Source organism: Mesitornis unicolor, unplaced genomic scaffold (assembly GCF_000695765.1).
Source record: "Mesitornis unicolor isolate BGI_N332 unplaced genomic scaffold, ASM69576v1 scaffold3835, whole genome shotgun sequence".
Taxonomy (NCBI): Eukaryota; Metazoa; Chordata; class Aves; order Mesitornithiformes; family Mesitornithidae; genus Mesitornis; species Mesitornis unicolor.
The window spans coordinates 148,991-166,535 of NW_010184700.1; the positions used below are offsets into that span (position 1 = coordinate 148,991).

The 17,545-nt window shown below is 45.4% G+C and overlaps 1 protein-coding gene across 1 annotated transcript in view; it reads left to right on the forward strand.

Annotated features, from left to right (window-relative positions):
• MTUS2 (microtubule associated tumor suppressor candidate 2) overlaps window positions 1-16,941 on the forward strand; it is a gene marked incomplete at its 5' end in the record, with an annotated part of 160,396 nt that extends 143,455 nt beyond the window's left edge. The window contains 6 exons of the mRNA XM_010184549.1: window positions 4,144-4,249; window positions 6,087-6,160; window positions 7,690-7,788; window positions 8,829-8,948; window positions 11,486-11,583; window positions 16,725-16,941. Of these exons, the coding sequence (XP_010182851.1) occupies window positions 4,144-4,249; window positions 6,087-6,160; window positions 7,690-7,788; window positions 8,829-8,948; window positions 11,486-11,583; window positions 16,725-16,941 (714 nt within the window). The remainder of the gene's footprint in view (window positions 1-4,143; window positions 4,250-6,086; window positions 6,161-7,689; window positions 7,789-8,828; window positions 8,949-11,485; window positions 11,584-16,724) is intronic.
• Window positions 16,942-17,545: the final 604 nt, after the last annotated feature.

Consider the following 17,545-nt stretch of genomic DNA (forward strand, 5'->3'; position numbering starts at 1 on the left):
ACTAGAAGGTGCTGTCAATTTTTGTGTTCTAAACCAGATTTGTCAAAATCTTTCTCTGTAAATGCTTAGAAGCTCTGCAGTGTCATGTCTTTTGGTTCTCATTTCAGTTTATGCAAGATGGTTTTCATACAATTCCCCTCAAATTTTCTGCTTTGTTTCTGATACAAAGGAGAGGTGGCTTTCCCTTGGCTTTTTTTTTCTTTCACTGTGTCAGTGTGTCATTTTGCTTAGTAGAAGACACTAGCTCTAGCTGCAAGTCTTGCCTCTCCTGGATCACCAGGCATTAGCATTTGTGAAGGAATTTGATCTGCAAGCTAATTTTTTGCTGAGATAGTTTATAGCTTATCTCTGTTACTCTTTGAAGTGTTTCTGCAAGCTCCCAGGACCATAAGAACAGATGGTGTTTTTTTTCTCTCAAGTTGGTCAGGGCAAGAAAGGGTGATAAAGGTCAACATAGGACTTGACTACAAGTATACTTCTTTTTCTCATGTTCTCATCTTTTGTGATTCTATTCATCACCAGACAGAAGCAATGGAAACACATCTTTCCCTCTCTGAAGCAAACAGTTCTCTCTTTCCCAACCCTTTGGTTTGCCCCAGAGCTATTTGTTCACAGAATCACAGAATCACACAGAATCACAGAACGTTAGGGATTGGAAGGGACTTCAAAAGATCATCTAGTCCAATCCCCCTGCCGGAGCAGGAACACCTAGATGAGGTTGCACAGGAAGGCGTCCAGGCGGGTTTTGAATGTCTCCAGAGAAGGAGACTCCACAACCTCTCTGGGCAGCCTGTTCCAGTGCTCTGTCACCCTCACTGAGAAGAAGTTTCTTCTCAAATTTAAGTGGAACCTCCTGTGTTCCAGCTTGTGTCCGTTACCCCTTGTCCTATCATTGTTTGTCACCGAGAAGAGCCTGGCTCCATCCTCGTGACACTCACCCTTTAAATATTTATAACCATGAATGAGGTCTCCCCTCAGTCTCCTCTTCTGCAAACTAAAGAGCCCCAGCTCCCTCAGCCGCTCCTCATAAGGGAGATGCTCCACTCCCTTGATCATCTTTGTAGCCCTGACACAAATGTTTCTCTTCACTGCTTCAAAAGTGCTGCTGTGATCTTCATATCTTAGAGTTTAAGCCCATCTTTTCAATTTTTGCTTCTGTTAGCCTCTCACAATGAGTTTTAGCAGGTCTTCCCTTTGAATTCCTACTCTGCTTTACACTCATCCTGTGTTGAGTGCTCTTGGATCAGAGGAGACTGACTGGTCAGGTTGGAAAGCTGCTCACCAGCAATGTTTCTTGGCCAAGGAAAAGGAGAACTTTGTTAGTCTAGGAACCAAGATGCATGAGGAATAAGGATTTCTAACAGCTGCTGACCTGAGGAGTTTGTAAGCCACTCATTCTTACTTCCCCTGCTGGAAGGAAGAGGAGAAGTGCCCAGCTCAGAGCATGCTAAAATGAGCAAGACTGCCTGAGAGACCAGAGTTGTTCAGCTCTGGTGCTGCTGAGCTAGTGTTCGTCCTAGCCAGCGTTAGAGCAGAGGCACCTAAACCATGAGCTAAAGGGCTCTTAGGCTAAGCATGTGAAAAGCCTTGTCCTTGAGCTGTCCATCTGTGTGGGGGAACTTGAGCTTGCATTTATGAAGGCAGTAACAATAGCAAAATCCTTTTACTGTGGATTGGCAGGTATTTCTGTATCCACACATCTAATTTGGAAGTCAGTCATCCCACTGTCATAGTTTCCAGTCACAGCTTAGTCTTCCACCCTGTATTGCTTGTAGTCACCACTGAGTTTTGTCACCATCAGATAGCTGTTCGTTCTTTGGGTACACAGCTGCCAGGTTTTGGAGGCTCAGCTGTCTCTGAGAAGGCAAGGCAGCTCTTTCAGCTTAGCAGAGCACAAGAGCCAAACTCCTCGCAAGCCGGTCATGTGTGCCAATGCATCCCAGTATTTCTCATATCTCCTTGCAGCTAAGGCAAAATTGCAAAGTAAAGGCTGTGATCCTGGCTTGCGAGTGTTTCTCACTGCTCAGCTCAAGCTGTTTTGTCCACCAACTTATTGAACTTCTCCCACTAGAGCATCCTCTTGATTTTACTTTAAAAAGCTTTAAAAATCCTACCTGACCTTATTTTTATAGCCAGAAATAATTAAGACATGAGTTGATCAACCCTACAGAGTAAATTGGTGGCAAAGCTGGAATTAGTATCCAAGAGATCCAATTCCCAGTACCAAGTAGACTATCTGCTGTGAGAAACTGCTGACAGGAGGTCACGCTGGAAGATTAAAAAGTCATTTGGGATGTGGATATAAAATGTACAGAAGAGAGAAAGATCTCTGAAGACCATTTGGAACACACTTAATTGGCTTTATTGATAAATAACCTCCCAATGATGGTGGCAGCAAAAGGAGACCCCTTCACCTTCTGAAGGTGTTGGAATTGAGCATAGTCATTCCTATGGGGTGCTGCTCATCTGAGAAGTAATTAGAGTATGAATAAAGACTTAAGCAAGGGCAAGCATGCTTGGCAATGCTCATGAGGTTTCAGTGTGCAGACATCATGTACAAGGACATGGTGCTCTAAGAAAAGGCAAGCGATAGTCCCTACCCCATTAGTAGCCCATTGAGTCATCCAGTCCCCCTTTCCCTGCTCTTTCAGGCAATCTATCAGCAAGCTGAGTCTCCATTGTTTTGCAAACAGTTCTTCACCACTGAGTTGTCTCCCACATGATTATGAAAATGAGTTTGGATAATTTTAAATTCCACGTTAAATGCCCATCTTTCGTCCTAAAAGCATGCCTTCTCCGATGTCGTTTGAAATTTTGCTTCTGTTGGATAATCTAACATATATATTTCACAGTTAAATTCAGGGAAACAGCATTTATTCTAGTCAAAATGCTCTCAGCTGCAGAGTCTTTCTACCATTATTTTAACATAGCAGTGAGCATAAAAGCTGTTTAAAGTCAAGTCACTTTGCAATGAACAGCTGTTTCATTGTAAAATAGTTGGATCCTCTGCATTGCCAGGCATCACAGATAATGTGTTAAATGTAAGGAATAAGATCACTGTGATTACAAAACCCAGAAAAGCAAATCGATGTGTTGCATTCAGAAATGGCTCTGGACCACTGGCATAACCTTGATCACCGCTTCTCACTGTGTTTTCGTTAATGACACATATCAAAACACCATCACTGGGGATCTCACTTTGCCTTTAGCCGAGTCTAATAACAAATAATGTACTGAAGGAGTCCCAGACCCATTGGGCACACAGGAGCACAGGCTGAAAACAGCCCTCCTCCAATTGTGTCCCCTGCTCCTGTGATGGCTGTCTGCAGTGTGGGGTGCAGTGGGTAGCCTGCAGCAGCAGGGCAGCTTTCTGACCTCAACATGAGAGCAGGAAAAGGTTTTATGGCTTCATTGTCATCTAGGTTACTTCCACACCAGCCTGGAAACTCTTGTGTCTGCACTAAAAAAATGAGTTGCCACATCTTTCATTAGCTTATTGGATGTGGACTCAAAATACATTATTTGAGAGGACATAGGAATTAGAGTGTTGATGACTATGTAGGATACTGTTTTTCATATAAAAGTGTGATAGATTGCAATTCATTTTACATACCCACTGCTAATAATTTCAATGTTTCTCTAGAAATAATATTTTACAGGTGTGAATAATTCATTGACACTTTACATGGAAGTTAATTCAAGACCTTACAGTAAAAATCATTGTAGCAAATTGCCATGAAGACAAAAACCAGGGTGGCTGAGAACTGTGCATGTTTACCTGACCATCAGAGAGAGTAGGGTCATTAACATCATTCAGATTAATGGAATGTTGAAATTTCTGAAGATTTCATAAATGGCTTCATTGCTTAAGAGCTTTAAGGCCTTTTGCTTTCTTTTGTACCTCTTTTATTGCCATTAAGTTAAAAGAACAAAAATGCTAGCAGCGGTGACTACACTCTACCACTCAAGGTATTAACACACTTGTTTCATAATGAATAAAACTGGCCCAGGTCCTGGAAGTGTCATGCTCAGTAGATCTCTTTTCTGTTTCCAGCTCAGTGGAGCTCTCTAGAAGTGGCTCATCAGTGTGCCACAGCATGTCTAATCGTGTGCCCATGTCTCCATTCGTTGTTATTGGAACAGGTGGAAGATATCACGGCTGTACATGACACTGCAATGTTGCAGCTGGAGAATAACCACATAGTCGCCATTACGGTGCTGCAGGATGAAAATGACTGCAAGATTCAAGGTAAGCCAAAGACAACCCAATGACTACAGAACTACTCCAGAGCAGGAATTAGCACCGTAGTGAGTTTATGTAAGCCTGGATTTTCTTCCTCCAGAGCAGATGGTACAGAAAGATTGTGTTGGTCTAATGCTTTCACATGGGGTGGACCACCAGGTTCATGATATGGGTGAAGGAGAGCTGTGTACAGTGCATACGACATCCAACTTGTACCTCAGATCACCTGAAAGGTCTTTGGGTCAAAGACAATGCTTTGTCCATGGGTCACTGACCACAGAGTCCAAATTCTACCTCACTTCCCACACAGACTTTTTTCAAGAGCCTAATCCATGGGAGCTCAGGAGGCTAGAGCTCATCAAACACCTCTGAATTCAGGTGCTTAAGTGCCTGCACCACTTCTGAAACCAGCACTCATCATTTTCAGTAGCAAAAGTTTGGCCGTGCGGAGCAGACCAGAGCCGTACACTGGTGTTAGTGCCTCAGTACTGTTACCTTTATTTTGTGTTATGTTTTTTCGATGGGAATTGATACTGCAGGCAGAGCTGTTTCCTCCCTACCAGTTCAGTATCTAAACACATTTTTGTACATGCTTTAGCTGATGTTTAACAGTTACCTGTACAATCTCCCTCTTTTTTTTTTAGCACATAAGCATGAGGGTCTAATTTTTAAATAGCTCTAGTAGGTTTTCCCACAGCTTTCCCCAAACCAAGCCATATTGCTTAGCTCTGCACTGTGTCAATCAGAGACACAGTCCAGAGCACACCGAGAGCTGAGCACAGTCTGTTTCCCTCTCCTGTAGGCAGAGATGGTATCTAGCATATTAGTTTTATAGTAACATATGCAATATTGAATATAATAATTAAAAAGTTGTTTCTTTATTGAGGATATTCTTATCTGTCCATTTTTGTTAGTATTTTTCTGATGATAAAATGACTGTGGTTTATCAAGGCTCTGGTGGTCAAAGTTTGTGCACCCAGCTCCTGGTGTGGGTCTGAAATGCCCTCCTGTGCCTGGAAAAGGCATTGCAGCAGCTGTAGCTCAGAGCGCTGAACAGGGCACTGGAGTATCAGTATTACTCCTGCTGGTATTGTGACTGGTGAGCAATGGCTAGAGGGCAGAACCCCATGGGGTTGAGGGTAAAGACATGAAAAAATAAAGTGTCCATATACTAAAAAGGTAGCTACTACTACTATAATGAATGACAGTTTGATGCTACTGGTTTAGAGATTAAACTTTATTCCACTTGGGTTATTAAACTTTTGGCGATTATTAGAGTCCAGGGTGAGTTGTTCTGGTAGTAAAACCTATAATATAAAAAGAGGACTTTTGTGTCTTCGGGCTCCGTCAATCTCACTAACAGAATAAACCTCACAGGTCACCTTTCACAGCTCCTGGAGAGTCACCATCATTTGTAGTTTTGCACCTGAGTTGCTGCCCCCATTCCTCTAGCTCCCCAGAGGAACGGCAACCCAAGCTTTTACATATATCTAATTTACAGGTCTTTGATTTGGGGGAACTCACTCTGAACTCATAAATTACCCGTTGTCAGACTGAGCTTTTTCAGATCAGAGCCTCTGAGAGCCGGGAACACTGAGCTATTCTAAAACCTCAGAAACTGGTCATGCAGAAATAGAGGTACCTGCAACCAGTGAAAGGTCAGGAAATCTTGATCCTCAAAGCAATTCACCTAAGGACACAGAGTATATTACTACCAGTTTCCTATGCAACCTCCATGCCCTGAGCTGCGTCCTTAACTGTGCTTGGCTCACGATGTCTGTGCTCTCAGATCCTGGTTTGCTGGACTTCACTTAGCAATGTCATGTCTGTGTGTCTTCCTCAGCACTGAATGCTGCTCACAAACTGGAAAAGGCACAATTAGAAGAGAATTTTGAAAAACTACGTCTGTCACTCCAGGTTAGCAGTTTTATTATTTCCCACCCCTATAAGGATGTAGCAGAGCTGCCGATGGGGCAGCCCCAGCCCTGTTGTCAGCTGCCACCACCCCAGGCCATTGCTGCTTACCAGCTGTAGTACCTCACGTCCTCTGCCTGTCCAAACTGGGATCTAGCAGCAAATGTACCCTCTCAGGGTTTTTCCTCCTCCTTCGCTGGTTCAGCAAAATACTATCTGAAAGTGAAGAGAGGGCAAACCTAAAGGGAGGAAAAGGCAGCTGGACAATGCAAAGCAATGTTCTTTTGACCCTGCTGACTGCTGGCGCAGCACAAGGAGCGAAGCTGAGCTCTTCCCACATGGTGCGGAGAGCTCTGGCCCTGGCAATGGCTGTGAGCAACACTTTGTTTACATGGTACTCTCTAGCAGGCACCCGTGGGGCTCAGAAACTGCCTGGCCCTGTGCTTTAAACTCTTCACTGCTGCCTGAATGTGGGGGATCCAGTCCCACTGTGTAGACACATTTCCATTCCTGCCAGTCCCTGATGAGGCATATTTCAGGGCTGGCCCTGATGTGCAGCCAGGCTATGGTCAGCCAGGGTCAGCCCTGAACATCACATCTCCCGCACCTCACTATTTAACACCGAGCTCAAGATCATCTTGGCTTTTTCAATCCTTTAAATAAGTCCATGCTGTTCTCTCTCTCTAGATGAAGAAATCCCAAGGAGGGCAGAAGTATGCCCCTGTGATTCATGCTAAGCTTGGAAATCTTGTCTGAACAAGACACCATAGCAAATAATGTCGGATTTCATAGGCAGAGATGAATTATAATATTTAAAAACCCTGAGTAGTACATAGTGTAGCACATAACAACTGCTACTGCCTTCCTGTGACAGTCCAAGGCATGTCAGCAATTTCGCAATAAGCACAGATGTAATGTAGTAGCCACGAGATTACGTATACAAAAGAAAAGAATACCAGTTTCACAGCAACTGTGGCTTTTACAGATGTTGTATATAGAGAGGTAACAGGAACATCATTGATGGTAGCAGAAGTATGATTACTTAAAATAACATTTTGTTCCTGTGTATAGCTCTGAGATGAAATTACAGTCATTCACAGTACACCCCATTAACTCCTCATTGCTTGTCACCATGTTAGAACCCCAGAAAGGTGAAGGAAGCAGGGATGGGGTATCTACTGCCACATTCAGACTCTAGGGACCACACAAGTGATCTCTTTCATGCCTGTGGTATAAATGCCAGCTCTCTTAAGGAAGGACAGGTTCATTCTCATCCAGCCCAAGATGATGGGGTGATTTAGCACCAAGGACATTGCATGAACTAGTGCCAGCCAGTGTCAACCAGCTGCAGGCATTGCAGAGATTTCAGGATTCCCCAAGGCGCTGGGTTATCAAAAACCCCACTGTATGTTCAAGTGGTCTTACGTGAAAAATACTAACTTGCAGGGGTTTCTAAGTCTTGTTCAACTCCCCTGGTGGTTTCACAGTAAGATAACACAGTTGGTGTGTTCATTGGTGTGTTCCTCCTCCAGGACCAGATAGACACACTCACCTTCCAGAACCAATCTCTTAAGGCCAAAGCTGACCGATTTGAAGAGGCTCTGAAGAAAAACACTGAGGAACAACTGAAGGTAGATGGCAACTATAACTGTACAGTTGTCAAAATATGAGTTTCTAAGTATTGCTCATATCATGTGATATGGTGGATAGCTGTGGTATCCTTATCCTTGAGATTGGGGGGCCCCAATTGAGGAGGACAGCCTTGTCATATGAAATATTTATTCAACTGCTTTCTATTGGGGACATGCTGTTTGTTTACTGCAAATGAGGTTTTTTTTAACTTGGGGTGTTTAATTGTGTTCACAACACAACTCCATGGGCAGTTGTATCAGCATGACAGAGGGGACAGTCAATGACAATAGTGGGGTGGGCTTTTAGGTGAGAGAACTCCTTAGGAAATAGTGCAAATGTTTGAAAGAGGCTTGACCATGGGAAACAGGTAGCATCAGTCTCTTTCCACCTCTGCTGCAGTATTTCATTTATATGAAAGGACAAATTCTGCTGTGTCACAGTGATGTTAATGCCAAGTAATACCAGGCAGTTCACTGGAGTGATTTACACTGGGAGAAACCCAGAACAGCTTAAGTCAGCAGCAGTATTTCATCAGGATAATTCAGAGCACATCTTTCACCCATGAGCTGCACCTTTGTATCCCCTACATCTGAAGTTCTCGAGCAGAGGAGCAATGTCTTCCCACCAGACCTGATCTTGTTAACAGGCCCTGTGATGCAGTGGGGCAGGCGAGGCAGAACACTGTAGTTTTAATTTCCAGCCCTCCTGTCCTTTCCTCAGCTTCATGTTTGTACTTTTCCCAAGCCAAAATCTCTGCACAATCACAAAACACCTCATGCAGTTCCCAAGATATGAGTAGGAATGGGGTTGCTGAAGACTCTAGTATCCCATCCTTCTAGCCATGAGGCTGGTCAAAAGAAAGATACCATTGGCTATGCAGCCAAAGGGATGGTCTAGGAGACAGTATCAGGGTTCAGATGGGGTGGGGATGTTCAGGTCCAGGTTCGTTTCACATCACTGAGACTCCTAAACCACTGGGCACATTAAGGAAACTTTATCTTATGGCTGAAGATGCTTTTATGGCTGTTATATTTCCTAGATTGTACGAGCTCCATATCTGCACGTAGAAAAAGATCTAAAAAGCTTAAAACATGTTCTGGAAATGAAGAACCTTCAGATTCACCAACAGGAGAAGATGATTATGGAGCTAGAAAAGCAGGTGAGTTGTCACTTTTCCTTACAGAGGTAGCAAAGTAAAAGTTTGGTTACAAAGATGAACTTTAAAGGGATGAGAAAACACATGAGGTTTGGGCAAGACACAGTCAAAGAGGTTCATAAATGGCTATATATTGTGTTGTACCACTGTCAGCCTACATAGCTGCCTCTACTATACCATGTCTCAGGTTTTCACTCAGAAATTGAGAGCTTTTCCCATCCCTTCACCTACCCATGATACCCTTGATTTCTCCTAAACTTTCATTGATCTGTATTGCTTTATCATGCAATACCTGCTCAGCCTGTTGCGTCAGACAGTGAGGTGAGTGGTGTAGGGAGAAAGGAGGAAGGGGAACTTTGGGGCTTCCAGGGCTTCATTTTGTACAGCAGCCTGCACCATACACCCCTACAGGAGTCAGGTAACCATTTAGGGCTGAAGAGGGCAAGTGGAGGAAGACTGAGCCTTGTGCATCCTGCTGCTACTTGTGCAGGCATTTAGGGAGCTCCCAGCCACAAGTATGAATTACCAATGTTCAGCAAGCAGTCCCTAGCAAGGCTTCGGCTCTGAAAGCTCTTTCTAACCTTAAAGTAATGCTTTTCTGCAGCCTATGCTGTTTTCTCATCCTTTGCTCCAAGTTCACTCTCAGTTACATTTTTTGTTGGAGAGGGGATTCGTTTTGTAAGGCATGACCTCCAGTGACAGTAAATGGATAGTGTGGTGACAGGATGAGGCACTACCTCATCTGGGGAGCCGGGACAGCTGGTTCAGCACAGCATTCAGCAAGATTTGTTTCCATTTACGGGGAAATTTGAGAACTCAGATGATTATATTGCTGAACAGATGCTTGAGTAAGTGGATGTAGAGAAAAGTGCCTCTTTACAACTGAGTCTTGTCAACTGTGCTCCTTGCAACATGCTGCTCCTGGACCTAAGCCAGCATCTGAAAACATGCACTGCAGTGTTACACTGAATTAAAAAAAAAACCAACCAAATCCTTGGTTGCTTGTCTGCTGGAAGGGGGACTGGAATTGAAGGTGGCAGGAGAAGAGTGGTATAGGGTGAGGGTTGCAGTGGAGAGGGAAGGAGATCCACAGGTCTTCTCCCATGCTTCATGTTGACATAGCTACTACTTATTAAAACTACTGAGGAAGCAAGGTGCCTGTGATGGTGATTCCTCTCTCAGAGCATTTCAAAATGGGGTCAGCTCTGACAAAATGTACGGGGATAGGCCAGAATACCTGAGAAACAGCTACCTGCATAGATTAGAAACTACTGCAAAAAACTGATGCCTCTGCCACAAAGTGTGAGGTATTGCTACCTCCAGTGCGCAATAATTTGATTCTTTATAAAAAGTTGGGAAATTCAATAACCGAGCTCACACGGAGATAAAGTTACCCTGTGATACTCTGACAAAATGTACGGGGATAGGCCAGAATACCTGAGAAACAGCTACCTGCATAGATTAGAAACTACTGCAAAAAACTGATGCCTCTGCCACAAAGTGTGAGGTATTGCTACCTCCAGTGCGCAATAATTTGATTCTTTATAAAAAGTTGGGAAATTCAATAACCGAGCTCACACGGAGATAAAGTTACCCTGTGATATCTTGTTTTCCTCCAAAAGTGCTTAATTCAGCAAAATTCAAACTGCTGGAAAACCAAGAGCTAAGGTGATAAAGTAAGTCAAATTCAAAACTTGGGAAAAACAGGGCATCTGAAGCAGTGGTACATGACCATACACATCTTACTGATGCTTTGTACACTGCTATTGACATCCTCAAACTCTGTGCTTGACCTGTCCTGAGTAAAAATTACCAATGCTTGAGTTAGGATTGATTTCACTTAATTGTAGCTCGAAGTTAAATGTCTAGTTTAAGCCTGTTATTTAAGCCGACACTGTCAGCAGTCAAGTGAAGTGTCTCCAAAGGGCAGCCCACCTGATGTGAATGCAGAGGCAGTCTAAGGCTGCTGCTGGGCGTCATCTGCCCTGATGAGTAACTCTTTCTTCCCCATATCAAGGGAATCACAATCCCAGATGTTGGATGCCAGACATTTATGTCCGATGAGGTTAGCTGAGCTGGATGATGCACATCACACATTCTCGCACTCCTCCTTTGTCACTAGACTGCCCACTCACACCGCAGTGCCCTTTCCATGCTGGTCATCCCCATGCTCCACAAGTGCCACCAGCTCCCTGGCCACAACAGCGTGGGTAACGCTTACTCCTAAGGGATGGAAGCTGTGGAGGCATCACCAAAGAAGTTGCTTTATTTGCACTGGACAAGACCAAGACCCTCCTTCTCACAAGCAAGGTCTCATTCAGCTTTGCCTCTGCTCAATGCTCTGCTGATGACCCCACTTACTTCACCAGTATGATACGGTGTGAGTCAGACCTCTAAATCTCAGCTGCAGTCAAGACGACCACCTCCATCTATCCTTAAATTTTAGAAGTTGCTCTAGGGACAAATACAGATAAAGAACAAATCCTCTTGGATCAGGTGTTGGTCTTTCTTCAGACTTAACAAACCTTCTCTCGTTGCAGGCTGAAAGAAATTTAAAACTGGAAGAAAAAATCACTATGCTGCAACAGCAGAATGAAGAACTCAGAGCCAGGATTGAGCAAAATACTGTCATAACAAGGTTTGTGCTGATATTTTCAATCTGTCTGAGTTTGAAAGGAGACTGCAGATCTTAACTGCCTCAGGCTGACACTTCTTTCAGAAAGGGAAAAACTTAGTCCCTGAAAGTGTATTGTTGTCCTGATCTGCTTGTTTTATTAAAAAAAATCCTTTGTCTATTGGGCTTTGTTTATTTAGCACAAGGAAAGCCACATATCTGTCTGTGTATTTTGATGATTTTGCCATGCTGCTGAGAGCAAAGTTGCCAGAGGCTTCTGATCTCAGCATCAGTGCCCTCAGACCCATTCATCAGGGCCTGTTTCAGGAGACACATCCTAATGATGCCACTGTCACCCAGGCAGAGTAATCCTTTGGTAAGTTTTTTTATCTGCACTATCTGTTTGCACCCTTGTCACAACCTGACAAGGGTGCCAAGGCTCCTTGTGTCAGTTGGCATAGAAAAAGAAGGGTAGGACAGTCCCTGTCATTTATAGTGAGGCAGGGACCACAGCTGGAGCCAGGCAGAAGGGGTACCAGAGGAAGATGCTAGAGTTGAACTTGTCCCCGCACATCAGCTGTCACTGATGCCAGAAATTATGCCATTGGCCTAAAATGCAATTTAATTTTTAGCTGACATTTTAAAGCTTCAGCATCTCACCTCTTATTTAATTTTAGTTTTTGTCTTTCTTCCTTTATTAATGATTCAGCCTTTTAAAAATTGTCATGTAGGTATTTTAAAAAGGCAAGTTTGCTTGTGCTAACATTCAGGTTGGGGTGAGGGTTCCGTTTCATCTCACCTGATTGTAAATACCCATAACACACATGTCACATGAGGTGGGTGTCTACAGCCTGTCTGTGCTTGGGGAGGAAAACCAGGTATTTTTAAGGTCTAGTTTACCAGACCAGTTTGAGACACCTGCCTTTGGGATGGGTGAATTGTGATTTGGATGTAGCAGTCTCTCTCCAGGCCTGTGACAGCAGCCAGGGTGCCTGCTTTGGGGCTTGGCCTCTGCATCGCAGCTGCCTGCCTCTGGCTGGGCCAACAGCACCCTCCACTGCCTGCCTGTGCAGCTTTGCTGCTTCCTGTAACCATGGACATACTGGCTTTGGATAACATCTTTCAGGAGAAATTCTGAATTTTAAGTCAGCCTGGAAAGTCAACTTAGGGGACAGTTGTTTTCAACAATAACAGTTTGGGGACAGGTATAAGGACACTGTCAGGTGGGTTTTAAAGCTGGAGTTATTAAAACCTGGGTTTTCCTGGCAGCAGTAGCCACTCCAGCTTGGGGAGCTGCCCTTGCTGGGCCACAGCAGAGATTTGAATTTTTTCTGCTGATTTGCAGTTTGGGTGCCCATGTGGCATAGGCAGCCCAGCAGCAGCGAGAGTATTGGGGGTAACAGGAGGGATGGGAGCCAGAGCAAAGCCAACCTTTGCAGCACGGCCGGAAGGGGGTCCTGGAGGCATCGGTGGGCTGAGGAGTGCACCTCAGAGATATTTCCAGTTATAGCCAAGGACAGACACAAAGGAAGAGAGAAGAGCCTTGCAGGTAGATCATGCACCAGCTTTGGGCACAGGAGCTCCACAAAGCCTCTACTTCCCAGAGCACTTGAATAAATTGTCTAATTTCTCAACATCTTGGATTCTCCCTCCAAATCAACAAGCATTTTTTAGTCCTTTGGACTGGGAGTGTTTGAGGAATGGCAGTTTACAGCACCCTAGAGAAGAAGATGACCAGGAGGGTGTCTGGTCTCTGTTGGCATAGCCCAGGCACCTACTGAACTTTAGGTCTTTTGAGAAAGAGACTTTAATGTAAGTTGAGAGCATGATTCAAGCACCTTCCCATGCATCTCTACCATATTGGTGTGCCCCTGCCAGACCTGTGCTTTTGTGGCTGTGATTTGCTATAGCTGTTTAAATTGCTGGGAGGCTGGCAGAGGAACACATCTGATCACAAGTTTGCAGTGCTGGGGATAAAGGTTTCCCTAGATGGGTTAGGTCTAAAATTGGAACATATATCTCAAGATACAAACTTACAAAGAGAACACATTTGCTTTTAAGTTGCCTCTCTTCCTTATTCTGCCTGAACGATGAAGAGGGGCAGAATGGGCATCTGTATCTTTTGCAAGCAGCAATACTGTCTGTCCATCTCCCTGCCCATGGCGCAGCAGAGGCAGACGCAGGTTGGCTGCGCTGAAGGCAGAGGCTTTGGGAAGGATGTGGGCACTGCTGCCTGTGCAAGCTGCCTCTGGGTGCCATGAAGCTGGCTCTGCTGGTGTCCTGTCACCTCATGTCAGGGAGGACAGGGTAAATTCCCAGAGCAATGTGCCCGAGGGTAAAATAAGCAGTGCAACAAGCAGCAGCTCCTCCCTCCATCTGAGTGCCAAAGCAGGTTTGCTGGCTGGAAAAGGATGTAGTGGGGCTTTGTGTAGAACATTTATGGCCTGTCTGGTTAGACACTGCAAAAGAAAAAGTGATTCCATGTGCAGCAGGAGGCTTCCTGTGGAGTTATTTCTTCAGGGTGAGCTCCCATGTGGACGTTGTCATGCCTGTGAGACAGTGAGCTTGTGCCACAGCTGGTTCCCCAATGGGACCTCCTGCACCAGGCAAGCAGCTTTCTGAAAACTTCTGCCAACTTGTGTCTTTTAATCCTTCAACTCTGCTAGTGCTGCTTCAAGGTTCAAAACTTTCAGGAGGGGGCAGAACAGACATATTCTTCATCACCTGAGCTCCATTTCTGTAGGAACCAAGGCTGATAAAACAGAAATTAATTAAAAATGTTGTTTCTTTTTTTAAATTGAAAATGCCAATCCCACCCTCTCAGAGACTTTTGATGACACAGAGTGGACAAGCAGTCAACAACATCTGCTATGAACTTCAGGCTATACCCAGTAAAGGCATTGTGCAGAATTTCATGTGTGCATCCAAAACCCACATCCAGCTGCTGCTGAGCCCTGGAAATACCGAGCGGCGGGGTTAGGTACCTCCCTAATTATTTCTATAAAATCCTAAATTGCCTGTACATCAGGTGAGGTACGTGCCCAGAGCTGCCCAGGCTGATCACGTCAGGACCTGGCTCCTGCCCGGGTGTAATGGGGCTGCAGAAGCCCAGCGTTCCTGCAGGCATGCTCCAGGGCCGTGGTGTTGCCAGCACATGCCCAAAATACATCTCGATCAAGTCCCACTGTCTGCCTGCACTACACTGTCCTGCCCCACCCCACCCCATTACTTTTAAAAGCAGTCCTCTAGTTAGATGAGAGCAGTCTCATTGAGGTTGTAGTCTCCATAGGCGATTTCCATGTCCCATCTCCCAAAAAGCTACTGGGTTATAGGGTATTCTGGGGAAAACACCTCCCTGGTCCTTCCTGGGGAAGTTTCCCTGGTGTTGGAGTCAGGAATAGAGAGTTTGTTAGGACCAAGGAGGAAGGAGCTGCAGAACAACCCATAGCTTCATGACCATTTACAGAGGGGAGGACAGGTCTCGAAGCGGAACTACATCCCACATCAGAGTATCAGCTAAAACAAGAAGCATGGAGAGCGCAGACTTCCCCTTTGTGTGTAATAGCAGTTGGTTTGAAGAATCAGGGACTGCAATTGCTTTTCCTCACCTATTTGGTCTTGCTCTGTTGCTCCACAATTGCTCTCTCGTTCATGGCACAGCTTTGATGACAGGGTTGAGAAACAAGGGTTGAGACCTACAGCCGTCCACAGAGTTGGGACTTTGGATTTCTGTCCTCAGTCAGGCAGAAGGTGCCCCAAAACCCAGGACTATCACCCTCTGGGGACGGCTCCAGCTGCTGTGCTGCTCTGGAGAAAATGGGGCAGCATTGCAAGCACCTCTGGGTTGTGAAACACCACAGGGCAGAGGTGGCTGGAGCCAGGCATTGAAGCTGGGAAGAAAGCAGGATTAAGGAGTCCACTTGCACTTTGTGCTGCTTATTGGTTTTTCGCAGGGGTGCCATTGCTGGGGCAGGCCATGGTGGGTTGATCTCTGAAGCCCCTTTCCTCCTGGTGCAGGAACAGAAGCCCTGGCCAAGAGGAGCACAAGTGCCCACTGACCCAGGACTCTGGGCTCCTCTCGGGTGGGTTTGGCTTCACAGAGGTCTATAGGCACATTCCCTGTAGAAACTGCTGTGCCTGTGAACAGGTTGTGCAAACAGAGACCACAGATCCATGCTGGGCACCTGCTTCCTCCATGTGCTGAACAGGAGGAGGTAGCACCCTGATTAGCTTCATTGCATGGTAGCTCCCTGGGCAGGGGCGGGGGGGGAGAACCAACACAGCCACAAGCAAATATCGATGAGAAGAGAACATCTGAAACCACTGTGCCTACCTACATCCCCAAACTAAGCATCTGGGACCAGCTCTGAAGTCCACTTGAGACACCGGTGGCCAAGGCTGGGCATAAATGTGGGGCTGGCATGGCGGTGGTGTGCTCTGCAGCTCAGCTTGCCCACCATGGGGTTCAATGGGTCACTCTCCAGCTTTCACCTTGCTCACAAACCCATGTTCTCCCAGGGAAGGCAAGAGCTGGAGGAAGGTGAGGGCGCAGTTGAACTTTATCTTAGCCTGAATTTCATCCTCTCCCTCCTCCCTGTCCATGAGTGGAGGATCCTCTTGCAGTGCACTGCAGCCTTGCATTTTTGCCAGTTTCAAATATACAAATAAAGAAACAAATATGCTAAATTTTTCTTTTAGGAATTTCCAATTTTTACTCCGTTGTTTGCATGGGAAAATGGCCAATTCTAAAGTGTCTGGAGCACGTGGTCAATGTACAAAGCCCTTGGCACCTCTGCGTGCTCTGCATGGTGCTGACAGTTGCATGAAGCCAGAGAGGGAGGCTGGGGCTCATCCTACCTAAGCTGTGGCAGTTTAGGAGAGGTACAAAGCAATGACACAGGCACATCTGGTGGCAAAGTCAAACACTGAGGGGCATCTGTGGCTTGTGGAGGTGCCTTTCTCGTCCGGCAGTGAAGAGACCCAGGGACAGCTGTGCCCCGGCTTGGACAGCTCAGTTGCAGCCCTAGGGGCAGGGGAATGGGATGGGATGGGATGGGATGGGGTGCTCAGGTTCCTCCCTGGCCCTGCCTCTTGTATAGCGCTGGCTGCATTAATGCCATCTTTGCTCTGGTGTGCCTTACATGTTGTCCTGCTTCCCTCTCCAGGCAATTGTCAGAGGAGAATGCTAATCTTCAAGAATACGTTGAGAAAGAAGTGGAGGAGAAGAAGAAGCTGAGCAGGACTAATGAAGAGCTCCTCTGGAAGCTGCAGGAGGGAGATGCTGTGAGTCCCGTGAAACTCCCACCCACATCGCCCACTTCTTTCTATCGCTGCTCATCAGGGAACTCCTCTCCAGCAAAAGTCCGAACCCTGCGGCGATGATTTGGCAGCTGCACGCTGAAGGTCTCCTGCCTTCTACGCATTTCCAACCTGCTAAATGTGACCATCCAAGGAAGCATTACCATCAACAGGCGCACAGGGTTCGTGGTTGCAAGCATGCTCAGTAGCTGCATAGCTTCGCATAGGCAGGGTACTCTTATAGTCCCCATATAGGAGCTCTTGGTTCTGACATGTTGATTAGGGTAGCAAAAAAAGCTAGGACAGCAGAAAGTTAAGATAGCAAAATGTTTAGTTCAGTGTGCTAACATTTTAACTATGGTTAGAGCCAAAAGATGGAAATACCATATTAATGGTTCATCAGAATGAACTTTCGCTGCAGTATTTCAGGTCAGTTACAAATACAGTTCGAGTCGTGAATATTTCTGTATATGTGTTTGTGTTTATATACATGTATGTATGGTACCCTTATACCTATATATAGACACACACACATACATATGTAGTTGAAGATGTTCTGAATTGCATTTTTTATATTATTGGATACTACGAAGTGCTGATATATTTTCATTACAGTCAGCAGTTTTCTAACTCGTGCCTAAGACTTGTATCTAAACAAAACACATTTCTGTTTAGACTCCCAGGAATA